The sequence below is a fragment of the Salmo salar genome, chromosome 23 (assembly GCF_965601325.2).
Source record: "Salmo salar chromosome 23, fSalSal1, whole genome shotgun sequence".
NCBI classification, from domain to species: Eukaryota; Metazoa; Chordata; class Actinopteri; order Salmoniformes; family Salmonidae; genus Salmo; species Salmo salar.
In genome coordinates, this window is record NC_138313.1 from 41583071 (window position 1) to 41599423 (window position 16353).

Genomic DNA, 16353 nt, shown 5'->3' on the forward strand with positions numbered 1-16353 from the left:
CATATGGCTCTGGTCAAAAGTAGTGCACTATGTAGGGAATAGGGTGCCATTTGGGATGCAGCGATGTCTCAAACTATCTGGTGATACAGATCTATCATCTCACTCACTGCTTATTTCAGATGGAACATGGTAGGCTATAATAATTATACATTATTCAAGTTTGTGGCCGTTTCAGAAATCTGGCTTGCCTACTAAACTGCATACTGTTTACTAATCATAAAATTTTAGCACACGGTTTATCAGTGGAGGCTAGTGGGAGGAGCTATAGGAGGAGGGCTCATTGTAATGGCTGGAATTGAATAAATGGAACAGTCAAATGTGGTTTCCATATAGTTGATGTGTTTGATACCATTCCATTGATTCCATTCCAGCCATTACAATGAGCCCGTCCTCCTATAGCTCCTCCCACCAGTCTCCACTGCTGTTAAGTAAAAAGTATGCTCTCTGTCGAAAACATACTATTTTTGGTGCGTTCAAGACAACTGGGAATTCGGACACAAAATGAGCTCAGACTGGGAAAAATCATGATATCTGACCTGAAGATCACTGACAAGTCAGAGCTCTAAGATAATTCTCAAGTTTGAGTTGTAATTCCAAGTTGGATGACCATCCAAAAGATTTTTACCAGTCGAAGCACGTTCTAAATAGAACTTCAATCAAACAAATGAACACAATATTATTTTAAAAAGGGGCAGTGCAGTCCAAAACTTGGATTATACATGTTTTTTATTTTTTTTTGCTTAAATGAGTATAACATCCTGGCATTTAAAGCGTACTTTATTTTTGAAAATTCACATAACACTTTCTATTTTAGCATACTGAGAATGAGTCATGCGCGAATTCGTTGATTTTTGGAGCGCATCCCCATTTCTAATTGATCGAAGCCGAAATGAGTATGACATCTGGGCTCCTGAGTGCTGCAGTAGTCTAAGGCACTTACATCTCAGTGCCAGAGGCATCACTACAGACCCTGGTTCGATTCCAGGCTGTCACAACCGGCCGTGATTGGGAGTCCCATAGGGCGGCGCACAATTGGCCCAGCGTCGTCCGGGTTAGGGTTTGGCCGTCATTGTAAATAAGAATTTGTTCTTAACGGACTTCCCTAGTTAAATACTCGATTTTTGAAACGTCACATACAGTACTATTAAACTTTTTTGCATCCTCAAACGGCCTACTCTTTAGGATGCAAGTATGGTTATTCAGACACAACCACTCTGAAAGTTCATGCACAGAGGAGCTGGTGGGTGTCTAGTGTGTAACTAACGACCCAGGGTTTTAAAAAGAAGGCCTCATTCCATTTTTCCAAAGATTCTCTCAAGAGATTCCGAAATATCTTTGTGCAGCTCTTCATGTTGCAGTGCGAGCTATGCAGTTGGCTAATTCAGTACCCTTTCATTGTGCTTGAGATATTTGTGAAAACTAATTGGATGATAATAAAATTGAGGAGCATGGCACATTCTCACTAAAACATTCCCCATTGTGTGTAAAATGTGAGAGAGTGTGCTAGGGACACTACTTAAATGTGAACATAAGCAACCATTTAAAAAAGGTAGCTAAAATTCTAATAGTTGGTCTAATTTCAGCTTATGTGGCAAAACAAGTATTGTGTGGAGAATTATTGTACCATCTAAACCGATGTGAAATACTGTATATTTTCCATATTGCTTTGCGATATGGCCAAAATATCATATCACGTTTTTAATTACTTTTTAAAAATATAAATAAGGACGTTATGGATGGTATTTTTTTGAATAATAAAAGATCAGAATTTGCTTTTTGAGTAGTGCGTGACAACACATACAGTTGAAGTCGGAAGTTAACATACACTTAGGTTGGAGTCATTAAAACTCGTTTTTCAACCACTCCACAAATTTCTTGTTAACAAACTATAGTTTTGGTAAGTCAGTTAGGACATCTACTTTGTGCATGACGAGTAATTTTTTCAACAATTGTTTACAGACGGATTATTTCACTGTATCACAATTCCAATGGGTCAGAAGTTTACATACACTAAGGTGACTGTGCCTTAAAACAGCTTGGAAAATGCCAGAAAATGATGTCATGGCTTTAGAAGCTTCTGATAGGCTAATTGACATAATTTGAGTCAATCGGAGGTGTACCTGTGGATGTATTTCAAGGCCTACCTTCAAACTCAGTGCCTCTTTGTGTGACATGATGGCCAAGACCTCAGATATAAAATTGTATTCCTCCACAAGTCTGGTTCATCCTTGGGAGAAATTTCCAAACGCCTGAAGGTACCACGTTCATCTGTACAAACAATAGTATGCAAGTATAAACACCATGCAGGGTGTTTATGGGACCACGCAGCCGTCATACCGCTCAGAAAGGAGGCGTGTTCTGTCTCCTAGAGATGAACGTACTTTGGTGTGAAAAGTGCAAATCAATCTGAGAACAATAGCAAAGGACATTGTGAAGATGCTGGAGAAAACGGGTACAAAAGTATCTATATTCACAGTAAAACGAGTCCTATATTGACATAACCTGAAAGGCCGCTCAGCAAGGAAGAAGCCACTGCTCCAAAACCGCCATAAAAAAGCCAGCCTAAGGTTTGCAACTGCACATGGGGACAAAGATCGTACTTTTTGGAGAAATGTCCTCTGGTCTGATGAAACATAAATAGACCTGTTTGGCCATAATGACCATCGTTATGTTTGGAGGAAGAAGGGGGAGGCTTGCAAGCCGAAGAACACCATCCCAACCGTGAAGCACGGGGGTGGCAGCATCATGTTGTGGGGGTGCTTTGCTGCAGGAGGGACTGGTGCACTTCAGAAAATATATGGCATCATGAGGATGAAAAATTAAGTGGCTATATTGAAGCAACATCAAGACATCAGTCAGGAAGTTAAAGCTTGGTCACAAATGGGTCTTCCAAATGGACAATGGCCCCAAGCATACTTCCAAAGTTGTGGCAAAATGGCTTAAGGACAACAAAGTCAAGGTATTGGAGTGGCCATCACAAAGCCCTGACCTCAATCCTATAGAACATTTGTGGGCAGAACTGAAAAAGCGTGTGCGAGCAAGGAGGCCTACAAACCTGACTCAGTTACACCAGCTCTGTCAGGAGGAATGGGCCAAAATTCACGCAATTTATTGTGGGAAGCTTGTGGAAGGCTACCCGAAACATTTGACTAATTTAAAGGCAATGCTACCAAATACTAACAGTGTATGTAAACTTCTGACCCACTGGGAATGTGACAAAATAAAAGCTGAAATAAATCCCTCTACTATTATTCTGACATTTCACACTCTTAAAAAAAAAGTGGTGATCCTAACTGACCTGAGATGGAATTTTTACTAGGATTAAATGTCAGGAATTGTGAAAAAGTTGAAACATATTTGGCTAAGGTGCATGTAAACTTCCGACTTCAACTGTACATTCTAAGTGATTTCAATATGTCTTTCTCCATTCTGTTTGTTTTATACTGTTACATTTCTGCATATATTTGAGATAATTTCGACATAGGACTGCACGATATGGGCAGGATTATCCATAATCATGGTAGCATCCACATTCATGTTGAAATGTTTAGAAACATATTCTTTTTTACAATAAAAGTGACCACAAAGGGGTCATAGTAGATTGTGTAGAAATGTAGGAAATTAGCTTTAGATACCCAAAGAAATTCTGAGGGAGGACCCTCAGACACCCACCTGGTTCTGTCTCCTCCACTTCTAAAACCAATGTTGTGCCCCAGGTTTTTAGTGTGTAGGGTTAGATGGTAGGGTATTTGTTTTATTTTCAAGCAAATTATACACCAGTCTATGTGGCGGTAATGCAACATTTGTTGGATGCCAACCTCCATTAAAAGGAATAGAAGACGCAGCAGTAGTTAGTTGCTAGTTGGAAGCAAGGACAGAGAGCATTTGTTTTAGTTACATTTTTGTACTTTTAATCCTTGTTTTAGCCTAATTTTAACCGGTTGTATTTATTTAATTTTTGTTTGGAACTGGTTCTGGCTTTGATGGCTAATTGCATAGATTCCCATGCTCAGATTATTATGGGGACACTCGTAAATTAAGAAATACCTCTAAAAATACTTCGAGCAGATTAGGCCATTTCTAAATGGGATAATATGGAAATAGACCCTAATACTACAGTCGCAATTCCTGTTAAATCATTGAAATATTTGCACTACACGTGTAGGCCATACCAACAAAAACCTTAGATTATGCAAAGCCGCTGTAACTTTGTTTCCAATTGAATAATTTTAATTCATGCATCATTCCATTTTATATCGGCGGAGGAAAGTACTCACTCATTTATCCGTCAACTGACTGGCCGAAAGGCCTCCCCTTTAATAGTCTCTTCGCCCTAGCGGTGAACATTGTACTCCAGCTCCTTGGAGACTATGTAGTGGAGAGTGAACGAAATAGGACTTCAAAAACGGGATCATGGCGGCGCCGTTCGGGCGCGACACCTTACCTGAGCAATGGTCTTTCGGTGTCTGCGGAGATGGCAGGGTGTTTTTCGTTCAGTGAGTCGGATATGTGCTTCGGCGACATACAAATGTGGTCGTTCTTTTTGTATCTTTAATGAGAGTTAGCTTGTCTAGTGTTTCTTGCCTCTAACAGGTGTTTTTGTCTTTCTGGCAGCGATGAAACGAGCACCACTACTTGGCTCCATCCGCGAACGGGTGAACCTGTCAATTCCGGACATATGATACGGTCAGGTATGCATGTATTCGTCTCTAATGCATTTGACCAGCAGCCTATTGGTGCTGTTTACTTTGCAGAATAAAACGGGTTGATTTTTGTGCGTTGTTGATATAGCCCAATGAAGCAGAAAACTTTCACGGAAGGCGCCTACTCTCCAAGGTAACGCACCTTATTTCTACTCGCCCATTGCAGATTTACCTCGAGGATGGGAAGAGGGTTTCACGGACGAAGGGGCCGGCTACTTCATAAAGTAAGTGGCTTATTACCTGAGTGCAGTACTGCGGTTTAGGATACCTACATATGGCTCCCTCTAGCCTACTCATTCGTCAACACAGCAGACTTCTTAACTCCACTGGTGTGTGTGAATTTAAAGGTATAGGGCAACGTTTCCAAACTCGGTCCAGTGGATCCCAAGGGGTGCACGTTTTGTTTTTTTAACCTAGTACTACACAGCTGATTTTAAAATAACGAAATCATAATCAAGATTTGATTATTTGAATCAGCTGTGTAGTGCTAGGACAAAAACCAAAACGTGCACAAAACGCTGGTATGGGGCTGTCCCCATGACCAGCTAATGACCCCACCAGGGACTGTATTGGTAGCTTAGCCTACTGTTGGATACCAGGCCAACTACGTTTTGTCTTTATTGGATTGCATGCCATGCCTCTGTGGTACTGCTGACAGAGGTGTGTTCATAGGATCAAAGTCTCCAGTTGGGGATGTTGTAAAACGTCTGCATCTCTTGTTGACTTGGTTGTTCATTGAACCCAGTTGAGGCTATTGTTTGACTATTTAAAAAAATCGGTTGTTCAATATCACACAAAGATGCAAATGTGTGTGTGTGTGGTGTGTGTGTGTGTGTGTGTGTGTGTGTGTGTGTGTGTGTGTGAGAATCTGTTTCAGAATGTTTTCTGACACTTTCTGATCTTGAATCTTGATGTGAGGCTTGATTTGTGTACCTCCATGATATTAGTTTCAATCAGGTGTATTAGGCTACTGTCCATTATAGATCTACACCCTATTTGAGATTTCACATTGATTTACCCCAGCAAGCTTGTCTTGTGCTGTCCGTAGCTAGGTTTCCATCCAGTTGGCGACAGATTTTCATGTGATTATTCTCAAATCCGCATTAAAAACAGTATGTGCATTTTCAAACAGATGTTTCCAATCAAATTGACTTGTTGCAGATTAAAGGCTGTGCATGTTGATGTAGTGCACATGAAAATAACATTTGAGGTTAAATTCCCATGTACCAAATAAGCCATTGCATACTAAGGCATATTATTTGCTAATGTCTGTGTACAATTGAGTTCTATTTTGACTGTGACTTTGTACTTCCTTTCCCAATGTTGGTCTCCGCTCTTATCCACCAGGCACCTGCCGCTCCTTACCATTATATAATGTTATGCTAGGATGCCAAATAGCCCTACCGTGACATAGTGTCTGCTGTGGGTGACATAATGTTATTATGCAACTCAGGGATACTGCAGGATCAATACTCTCTGGGGATCCTGTGGTGAAATTAATGATAGTGACTCCATTATAGTTGTCCTTTTTGAGAGTGAGATTCCATCCTCGGAGGCCTGGACCTCACCTATAGCCCTCGTTTGACGTCCATCAACCTGTTCTGTCAGTATTCGTCCTTGGGAGTTTATGCTCTTTGTATCCCTTTTGTCTGGCTGTACGAGTGGGAACCTTGTGTAGAAATAACAAGCTGAAGTAATAACATCCTCACAGTCCAATATCCTATTCTAATGGGGAGGACTACTTCCAAAGGTTGTGTTTCTAGAACATCTCTAGAGATATGTCTGCTCTGGCCAGCACTGCTACTGACTGACTGACTGAGCATGTTTTCATATTTTTTACAATAGCAAAGAGCGCTCTCCAGTATAATGTGTTTTTCATTGTCTTTGGATGCTCTCTCAGTTGTCTAAATGATGATCTTCTCCCCCTGTGGTCTGACTGTCCACTTGAAGTTATGCCCTTAGAACAGTGCAGTCTGTTTTTATTGTATGTGTGTGTATGCCTTAACCCCCACGTGTCTTGCATAATCCCGTAACAAGACAATTTCCCCCCCCACCTTCAATTTACTATTGTCTATTTCTGGAATTCTCTTAAGAGACATGAATACCACAGACAACGTGGAAGAGTTCTGGTGAAATGCCTTCAGTGTTTCTCTCTCAGGAGTAGTGTGGTCTTACCTGATCCCAGATCTGTTTGTGCTGTTTTACCAACTCCTATGATCATTGTCACGCCATTTGGAGAGAAAATAAATAATCTGAGACCAGGCTAATTGTGGCCTGTGTAAGATTAATAATTTACAGACCAATAAGCCACAAACTTTCTCAATCTGATAGCATGTTGGTAGCTTGATTAAATGCCACCATAATCTCCCTCAGGGTGCCCACACCAGCTCTAAATGTGGGATTGGCATAGACATTTGCCTTTATAATCCAGGGTTGTGTTCATTAGGCACCAACCGGAAGAAAAGGGACTGAAACAGTGATGGGCTACTTGGACTTGCTCATTTTCATTTTAAAACCGTTTCTGTTGCATGCCCAATTGAACACGGCCCAGAGTATAGGTACTGTACCTTCTCCAGGTACCTGGTCTGGCCTCTCCAGTTTGTCAAGCCAACTCTGTTTGTCTGTCAACTCCCTGTTTGTAAATCAACTACTTACACTGAATAAAAATATGTGTTGGTCCCATGTTTCATGAGCTGAAATTAAAGATCCCAGAAAAGTTTCACATGCACAAAATACTTATTTCTCTCATTCTGTGCACGAATTTGGTTACATCCCTATTAGCGAGCATTTCTCCTTTGCCAAGATAATCCCTCCACCTGACGTGTGGCATATCAAGAAGCTAATTGGACAGCATGATCATTACACAGGTACACCTTGTGCTGGGGACAAAAGGTCGCTCTAAAATGTGCAGTTTTGTCACACAACACAATGCCACAGATGTGTCGAGGGAGCGTGCAATTGGCATGCTGACTACAGGAATGTCCACCAGAGCTGTTGCCAGATAATGTTATGTTTATTTCTCCATTATAAGCCGCCTCCAATGTAGCTTTAGAGAATTTGGCAGTATGTCCAACCGGCCTCACAACTGCAGACCATGTGTAACCACGCCAGCCCAGGACCTCCACATCCGGCTTCTTCACCTGCGGGTTTGTCTGACACCAGCCAGCCGGACGGCTGATGAAATGGAACAGTATTTCTGTCTGTAATAAAGCCCTTTTGTGGGGAAAAACGAATTCTGATTGAGCCCCTGCCCAGTCATGTGAAATCCATAGATTAGGGCCTCATGAATTTATCGCAATTGACTGATTTCCTTCTATTAAACCTGACTTAAAATCGTTGAAATATTTTTGTTCAGTATAAATGGCTTGAGGTGCCACTTTTAAGTGGAACTGGCTACCAAGTGTACCCACTTTTAGACCACCAAAACACATCCATCCCAAACCCCATTCTTTTACTTACTTTATAGATCAACAGAACATGGACTGAGCACATAGTTGAGGATGAGCTCATTGCGGGAATGGGAAGGCCAGATTGGGTCTTATCTGTGTCTTTTGGCTGTTTGCATTGGACCACATTCATGTCTTCGCTGTTTTTCCCTCCAGACTCGTATTTGCCTGGGCTTGTGGCGAATAATCCCCTTTACGCTCCAGGGGAGGGCACACACACACACACACCCTTACACTTGTGTACATGACATCACACACCCACACCCTCCTCCCTTTGGACGTCAGTGAGGGGGTTACATGCGTGGGTAGCTCCTCCAGGAGTCCCCTGGGCCACAAGCGGGCGCTGGCTACCCCAACCCCGGCCAACAGCTCCACACCCCCCGCAGCTACTTGCCCGAGCCTCCCCAGCTTCTCCTTCACCCAAATCCAGATCGCAGATGTTCTGAAAGAGCTGCAAAACCTGGACCTGTACAAATCAGCTGGGCTAGACAATGTGGACCCTCTTTCTAAAATGATCCGCTGCCATTGTTGCAACCCCTATTACCAGTCTGTTCAACCTCTCTTTCGTATCGTCCGAGATCCCTAAAGATTGGAAAGCTGCCGCGGTCATCCCCCTCTTCAAATGGGGTGACACTCTAGACCCAAACTGTTATAGACCTATATCCATCCTGCCCTGTCTTTCTAAAGTCTTTGAAAGCCAAGTTAATAAACAGATCACTGACCATTTCGAATCCCACCCTACCTTCTCCGCTGTGCATTCCGGTTTCTGAGCTGGACATGGGTGCACCTCAGCCACCCTCAAGGTACTAAACGATATCATAACCGCCATCGATAAGAGACCGTACTGTGCAGCCATCTTCATCGACCTGGCCAAGGCTTTCGACTCTGTCAATCACCGTATTCTTATCGGCAGACTCAATAGCCTTGGTTTCTCAAATGACTGCCTCGCCTGTCACCAACTACTTCTCAGACAGAGTTCAGTGTGTCAAATCGGAGGGCCTGTTGTCCGGACCTCTGGCAGTCTCTATGGGGGTACCACAGGGTTCAATTCTCGGGCCGACTCTTTTCTCTGTATTTATCAATGATGTTGCTCTTGCTGCGGGTGATTCCCTGATCCACCTCTACGCAGACGACACCATTCTGCATACTTCTGGCCCTTCTTTGGACATTGTGTTAACAAACCTCCAAACAAGCTTCAATGCCATACAACACTCCTTCCGTGGCCACCAATTGCTCAAAAAACGCTAGTAAAATCAAATGCATGCTTTTCAACCATTTGCTACCCGCACCCGCCCGCCCGACTAGCATCACTACTCTGGACGGTTCTGACCTAGAAAACGTGGACAACTACAAATACCAAGGTGTCTGGCTAGACTGTAAACTCTCCTTCCAGACTCATATCAAACATCTCCAATCCAAAATTAAATCTAGAATTGTCTTTCTATTTCGCAACAAAGTCTCCTTCACTCACACCGCCAAACTTACCCTAGTAAAACTGACTATCCTACTGATCCTCGACTTCGGCGACGTTATCTACAAAATCGCTTACAATACTCTACTCAGCAAACTGGATGCAGTCTATCACAGTGCCATCTGTTTTGTTACCAAAGCCCCTTATACCATCCACCACTGCGACCTGTATGCTCTAGTCGGCTGGCCCTCGCTACATATTCGTCGCCAGACCCACTGGCTCCAGGTCATCTATAAGCCGGAGCTTTACCTAGCATAGATTTATCTCAGCTCACTGGTCACGATAACAACACCCACCCATAGCACGCGCTCCAGCAGGTATCTCACTGGTCATCCCCAAAGCCAACACCTCCTTTGGCTGCCTTTCCTTCCAGTTCTCTGCTGCCAGTGACTGGAACGAATTGCAAAAATCGCTGAAGCTGGAGACTTACATTTCCCTCACTAACTTTAAACATCAGCTATCTGAGCAACTAACCGATCGCTGCAGTTGAACATAGTCTACCTACCTCGTCCCCATATTGTTTTTATTTACTTTGCTGCTCTTTTGCACACCAGTATCACTACTTACACACCATCATCTGCTCATCATCATCTGCTTATCTATCACTCCAGTGTTAATCTGTTCAATTGTAATTACTTTACTACTATGGCCTATTTTATTGCCTTACCACCTCATTCCATTTGCACACACTGTGTATAGACATTATTGACTGTACTGTTTATTCCATGTGTAACTCTGTTGTTTGTGTCGCACTGCTTTGCTTTATCTTGACCAGGTCGCAGTTGTAAATGAGAACTTGTTCTCAACTAGCTTACCTACTTAAATAAAGGTAAAATAAAAAAGATCAAATCCCAGGGATGGATGAAAATCAGGGGACAAATCTCTTGCAGGAGTAGCAGAGGAATCATACAGTGCATTCGGAAAGTATGCAGACCCCTTGACTTTTTCCATATTTTGTTACATTAAAGCCTTGTTCTAAAATGGATTCAATTATTATTTTCCCTCATCAATCTTCACACAATACCCCATAATGACAATGTGAAAACAGATTTTTAGACATTTTTGCCAAAGTATATGAAAAATAAGTCATACCTTAAATATTCAGACCCGTTGCTATGTGAATTGAAATTGAGCTCAGGTGCATCCTATTTCTATTTGTCATTCTTGAGATGTTTCTACAACTTGATCGGCGTCCACCTGTGGTAAATTCAATTGATTGGACATGATTTGGAAAGCCACACACCTCTCTAGATAAGGTCCCACAGTTGACAGTGCATATCAGAGCAAAAACCAAGCCATGAGGTCGAAGGAATTGTCCATAGAGGTCCGAGATATGATTGTGTTGAAGCACAGATCTGGGGAAGGGTACCAAAACATTTATGCAGCATTGAAAGTCCCTGAGAACACAGTGGCCTCCATCATTTTTAAATGGAAAAAGTTTGGAACCACCAAGACTCTTCCTAGAGCTGGCAGCCCGGCCAAACTGAGCAATCTGGGGCGAAGAGCCTTGGTCAGGGAGTTGACCAAGAATCCGATGGTCACTCTGACAGAGCTCTAGAGTTCCTCTGTGGAGATGGGAGAACCTTCCAGAAGGACAATCATCTCTGCAGCACTTTACCAATCTGGCCTTGGTAGAGTGGCCAGACAAAAGCCACTCTTCAGTAAAAGGCATGTGACCGCCCGCTTGGAGTTTGCCAATAGGCACCTAAAGGACTCTGACTATGAGAACCAAGATTCTCTGATGTGATGAAACCAAGATTGAACTCTGTGGCCTGAATGCCAAGTGTCACGTTGGGATGAAACCTGGCACCATCCCTATGATGAAGCATGGTGGTGGCAGCATCATGCTGTGGGGATGTTTTTCAGTGCCAGGGACTGGGAGACTAGTCCTGATCAAGGGAAAGATGAACAGAGCAAAGTACAGAGAGATCCTTGATGAAAACCTGCTGCAGAGCACTCAGGACCTCAGACTGGGGCGAAGGTTCACCTTCCAACAGGACAACGACCCTAAGCACACAGCGAAGACAATGCAGGAGTGGCTTCGGGACAAGTCTCTGAATGTCCTTGGGCATTCCAGCCAGAGCCATGACTTGAACCTGATCGAACATCTTTGGAGAGACCTGAAACTAGCTATGCAGCGACGCTCCCCATCCAACCTGACAGAGCTTGAGAGGATCTCCAGAGAAGTATGGGAGAAACTCCCGAAATACTCAGATTCAGATCAACTTTATTATCCCACCAGGGGGAAATTCAGGTGTGCCAAGCTTGTAGCGTCATACCCAAGAAGACTCGAGGCTGTAATCGCTGCCAAAGGTGCTTCAGAAAAGCAAGCACTGAGTAAATGGTCTGATATTTCAGTTTTTTATTATTTATGAATTTGCATGACTTTCTAAAAAAACAGTTTTTCCTTTTTCATTATGGGGTATTGTGTGTAGATTAATTAGGGGAAAAAACAATTACATTTTTTTAGAATAAGGCTGTAAGGTAACAATGTGGAAAAAGTCAAGGGGTCTGAATACTTTCCGAATGCACTGTAACTACGGCTGTGAGGAGAGGAGAGGGTTGGTATGGAGGGACTGGAGTGCTGCAGATGGCATAGCCAGGAGTGAGTGGTGGATGTCAGGGCCAATCAGGAGTGACTGGCGGCTGTCAGGGCCAATCTCTAATGTAGGATGACACTTCTAGCCCCCTCCTCCTAACCTCCTCATTTGGCTTGTTAGCAGCTCTGAAGGGACAATGGTACATGGGAGCAGATCTGAAGGGTCTGGGTACATGGAAGACGAGCTGAAGGGACTGGGTACATGGAAGAAGAGCTGAAGGGACTGGGTACATGGAAGAAGAGCTGAAGGGACTGGGTACATGGAAGAAGAGCTGAAGGGACTGGGTACATGGAAGAAGAGCTGAAGGGACTGGGTACATGGAAGAAGAGCTGAAGGGACTGGGTACATGGAAGAAGAGCTGAAGGGACTGGGTACATGGAAGAAGAGCTGAAGGGACTGGGTACATGGAAGAAGAGCTGAAGGGACTGGGTACATGGAAGAAGAGCTGAAGGGACTGGGTACATGGAAGAAGAGCTGAAGGGACTGGGTACATGGAAGAAGAGCTGAAGGGACTGGGTACATGGAAGAAGAGCTGAAGGGACTGGGTACATGGAAGAAGAGCTGAAGGGACTGGGTACATGGAAGAAGAGCTGAAGGGACTGGGTACATGGAAGAAGAGCTGAAGGGACTGGGTACAGGGAAGAAGAGCTGAAGGGACTGGGTACAGGGAAGAAGAGCTGAAGGGACTGGGTACATGGAAGAAGAGCTGAAGGGACTGGGTACATGGAAGAAGAGCTGAAGGGACTGGGTACATGGAAGAAGAGCTGAAGGGACTGGGTACATGGAAGAAGAGCTGAATGGTAATGGCTTGGCTTAGACCTCCAAGGGGCATTGGAGAGCTTCAGCTGTGTGTCATGTGATCTATACTGAACAAAAATATAAACGCAACATCTGACAATTCCTAAAATGTTACTGAGTTACAGTTCATATAAGGAAATCGGTCAATTGAAATAAATTCATTAGGCTCTAATTTATGGATTTCAAATGACTGGGAATACAGATATGCATCGGTTGGTCACAGGTACCTTAAAAGGTAGGGGCGTGGATCAGAAAACCAGTCAGTATCTGGTGTGAACACCATTTGCCTCATGCATGCGACACATCTCCTTCTCATAGAGTTGATCAGGCTGTTGGTTGTGGCCTTTGGAATGTTGTCCCACTCCTCTTCAATGGCTGTACGAAGTTGCTGGATGTTGGCGGGAACTGGAAGACGCTGTCGTACACGTAGATCTATTGTAGAGCATCCCAAACATGCTTATTGGTGACATGTCTGCTGAGAATGCAGGCCACAGAAGAAGTGGGGCCTTTTCAGTTTCCAGGAATTGTGTACAGTTCCTTGACATGGTTCCGTGCATTATCATGCTGAAACATCAGTGATAACGAAGGATGAATGGCACAACAATGCTCCTCAGGATCTCATCATTCAAATTGCCATCAATAAAATGCAATTGTGTTCATTGTCAGTAGCTTATGCCTACCCATACCATAACCCCACTGCCACCATGTGGCACTGTTCACAATGTTGACATGAGCAGATCGCTCGCCCACATGACGCCATACACGTGGTCTGCGGTTGTGAGCCCGATTGGAGGTACTGACAAATGATTTAAAAACAATGTTGGGAAGTGGCTTATGGTAGAGAAATTAACATTCAATTCTCTGGCAACAGCTCTGGCGGACATTCCTGCTGTCAACATGCCAAACTTGAGACATCTGTAGCATTGTGTTGTGTGAAAAACTGCACATTTTAATGTGGCCTTTTAGTGTCCCTAGCCCAAGGTTCACCTCTATAATGATCATGCTGTTTAATCAGCTTCTTGTTATGCCACACCTGTCAGGTGGATGGATTATCTTGGCAAAGGAGAAATGCTCAATAACAGGGATGTAAACAAATTTCTGCCCAAAATTTAGAGAAATAATATTTTTGTGCGTATGGAACATTTCTAGGATGTGTTATTTCAGCTCATGAAACATGGGACCAACACTTTACATGTTGCGTTTATATTTTTGTTCAGTGTATGTTTGCCTATATTAGTTCAATAACTAAGAATGGTGTAACTTTTAAATTAGATGTATTTATTGCTAACGTTGTGTGGCTTCACATTACAAGCAGCATACGAGAGACTGATGCTCTCCTGATCTAACCCACTTGACCCAGAGCCCTCTTTAGCATATGGCCACTCAGGATGCAATATGCAGATGTTATACAAATGACCTCATGTAGCATCTGCACTTGGATTCAATAGTGTGCTGCTCCCACCTGCAGCACTGCTCAGCTTCTACTGTTCAGAAGCAACTTCAGGGTCGTATTCGTTAGGTCATACTGTACCAGAATGTTTTGCAACGAAAAATAAGGTGAGCGTTTTATTTGACCAGTTCAGATAGAACCATCTGTTTTGCACCACTTTCTTCAGTTTCATGCCTATTGAACATGACCCTGGTCTCAATGTCTCAAGGAAGGTTAAATGATGTTATTGTGCAGGCAAGATTCTTATATAACTTTTTTTGCTTTAGAACTTTGTACAACTGTTCCTTTCCTACTATAACTACAACCTTTTGCATAACAAATATCGGTAACAGCAGTAAATATTCAAAAATCTGCATAAAACAGTATACACATTTTCCCACCAGAGATATTTCCATCAAACAGACTTTTTGCGAATTAAAGGCTGTGAGTGATAACGTAGCACACACAAACATTTATTTTACTGTTAAATTCCTGTGTACTGAATGAAAAATACAAGTTCAATGGGTTTTTAATCGCATTTTGAACTCTACTGATGGTTTTGTCGTAACTGTTGCGATGTATTGCAAATGTGCCCACTCTTGTCTTGGCACATGCGCTCTAGCCAACAGCTAGCAGACACAGTGCAGGTAGGCTACCTACATTATGAGATTATTATGGATAAGGGCAATATTATTTGTATTTGTCAAACGGCAGCCAAGCATTGATCATAATGTCACCAGAATAGGACCTTCGATATTTATTGGAAAGGAGCATCAAGCTCATCACCTTGTGAAGTTCATAATTATTTCATCTGTAGCCTAATAAACCACACAACATATGGTGACTACAAGTTTACTATATCTACATTTGCGCATAATTTTACAGACACAAAAAGATCCCACCGTCGAACTAACAAATTGTCTGTAAGCATTTATAAAATTGTATCAAATGTAGTGTTTCCATCAGCCTGGTTGTGACTTTTTTTCATTCGTCAGGTAATTCATCCGCCTGAAATGGTTGGCTGGAAATGTGGGTACTGTCTAGTTTTTGTATTGGTGGTTGGTTATCAAAGATTATCTTATGAATATACAGCTCCATTATCTTTTCTACAGCAGAGGCTGTAACACATACCCAATTGTTGCTTTTGGGCTAGAGGCCATGGGTCCCTACTGTAGTAATACATATAGTATGTGTGCTTGCCAATGGAAGCATAATGGTAATAATATCATGGCCATGTCACAGATGGGCTTAGCCTAAAGCTGCTTACAAGGAACAAAAACACAGTCAGTAATATGGCTCTTGCAGGTATTAATCCACAATGTTCCTGATAGTGGGCATCATGCTCTACACAACTGGGTCATCTTTGTAAAACCGAATCTGTTGGTAATGGACTTAAATAAATGACATTAAATCAGACCACACGACGTTAATGAAAGCTCAGCAGGGTATTTTTCAGTCAGTTACTGCCTGTCTTTATTCCAAAGAAACAACCCTAGCTTGAAGCCAGTGGAGGCTGGTGGGAGGAGCTATAGGAGGACAGGCTCATTGTAACGGCTGGAATGGAATCAATGGAACAGTATCAAACATATGGAAACCACGTTTAACTCCGTTCCAAATATTCCTTGCCAGCCCTTACAGAGCCCATCCTCCTATAGCTCCTCTCATCAGCCTCCATGGCTTGAAACAACCCTAGCTTGAAAAACATCACACTTGGATGGCTGCCGTTGACAGATAAAGTCTACATGAAACATTGTTATTTGCAGTATTGTCTTCGCGTAAGTAGTTGCATATCTTGGACTTCCTCTTTACATTAATCCTACTAAAGACAAAGCTTCCTTTTTTATGGCACTCTGGCCTTGACTAGGGAGAAAGCCACAGTGCATTAGTATGACACCTGACTGCCCCC

At 42.9% G+C, this 16353-nt stretch overlaps 1 protein-coding gene across 2 annotated transcripts in view; it reads left to right on the forward strand.

Moving 5' to 3' along the window:
• The first annotated feature begins 4343 nt into the window (after window positions 1–4343).
• Window positions 4344–16353, forward strand: part of LOC106584624 (pleckstrin homology domain-containing family A member 7) — a 187065-nt gene continuing 175055 nt past the window's right edge. For both annotated transcript variants that reach the window (XM_045706211.2, XM_045706215.2), the window contains exons 1-3: window positions 4344–4496; window positions 4615–4691; window positions 4870–4927. In XM_045706211.2, coding sequence (XP_045562167.2) covers window positions 4414–4496; window positions 4615–4691; window positions 4870–4927 — 218 coding nt within the window. In that variant the 5' untranslated portion in view covers window positions 4344–4413. The remainder of the gene's footprint in view (window positions 4497–4614; window positions 4692–4869; window positions 4928–16353) is intronic.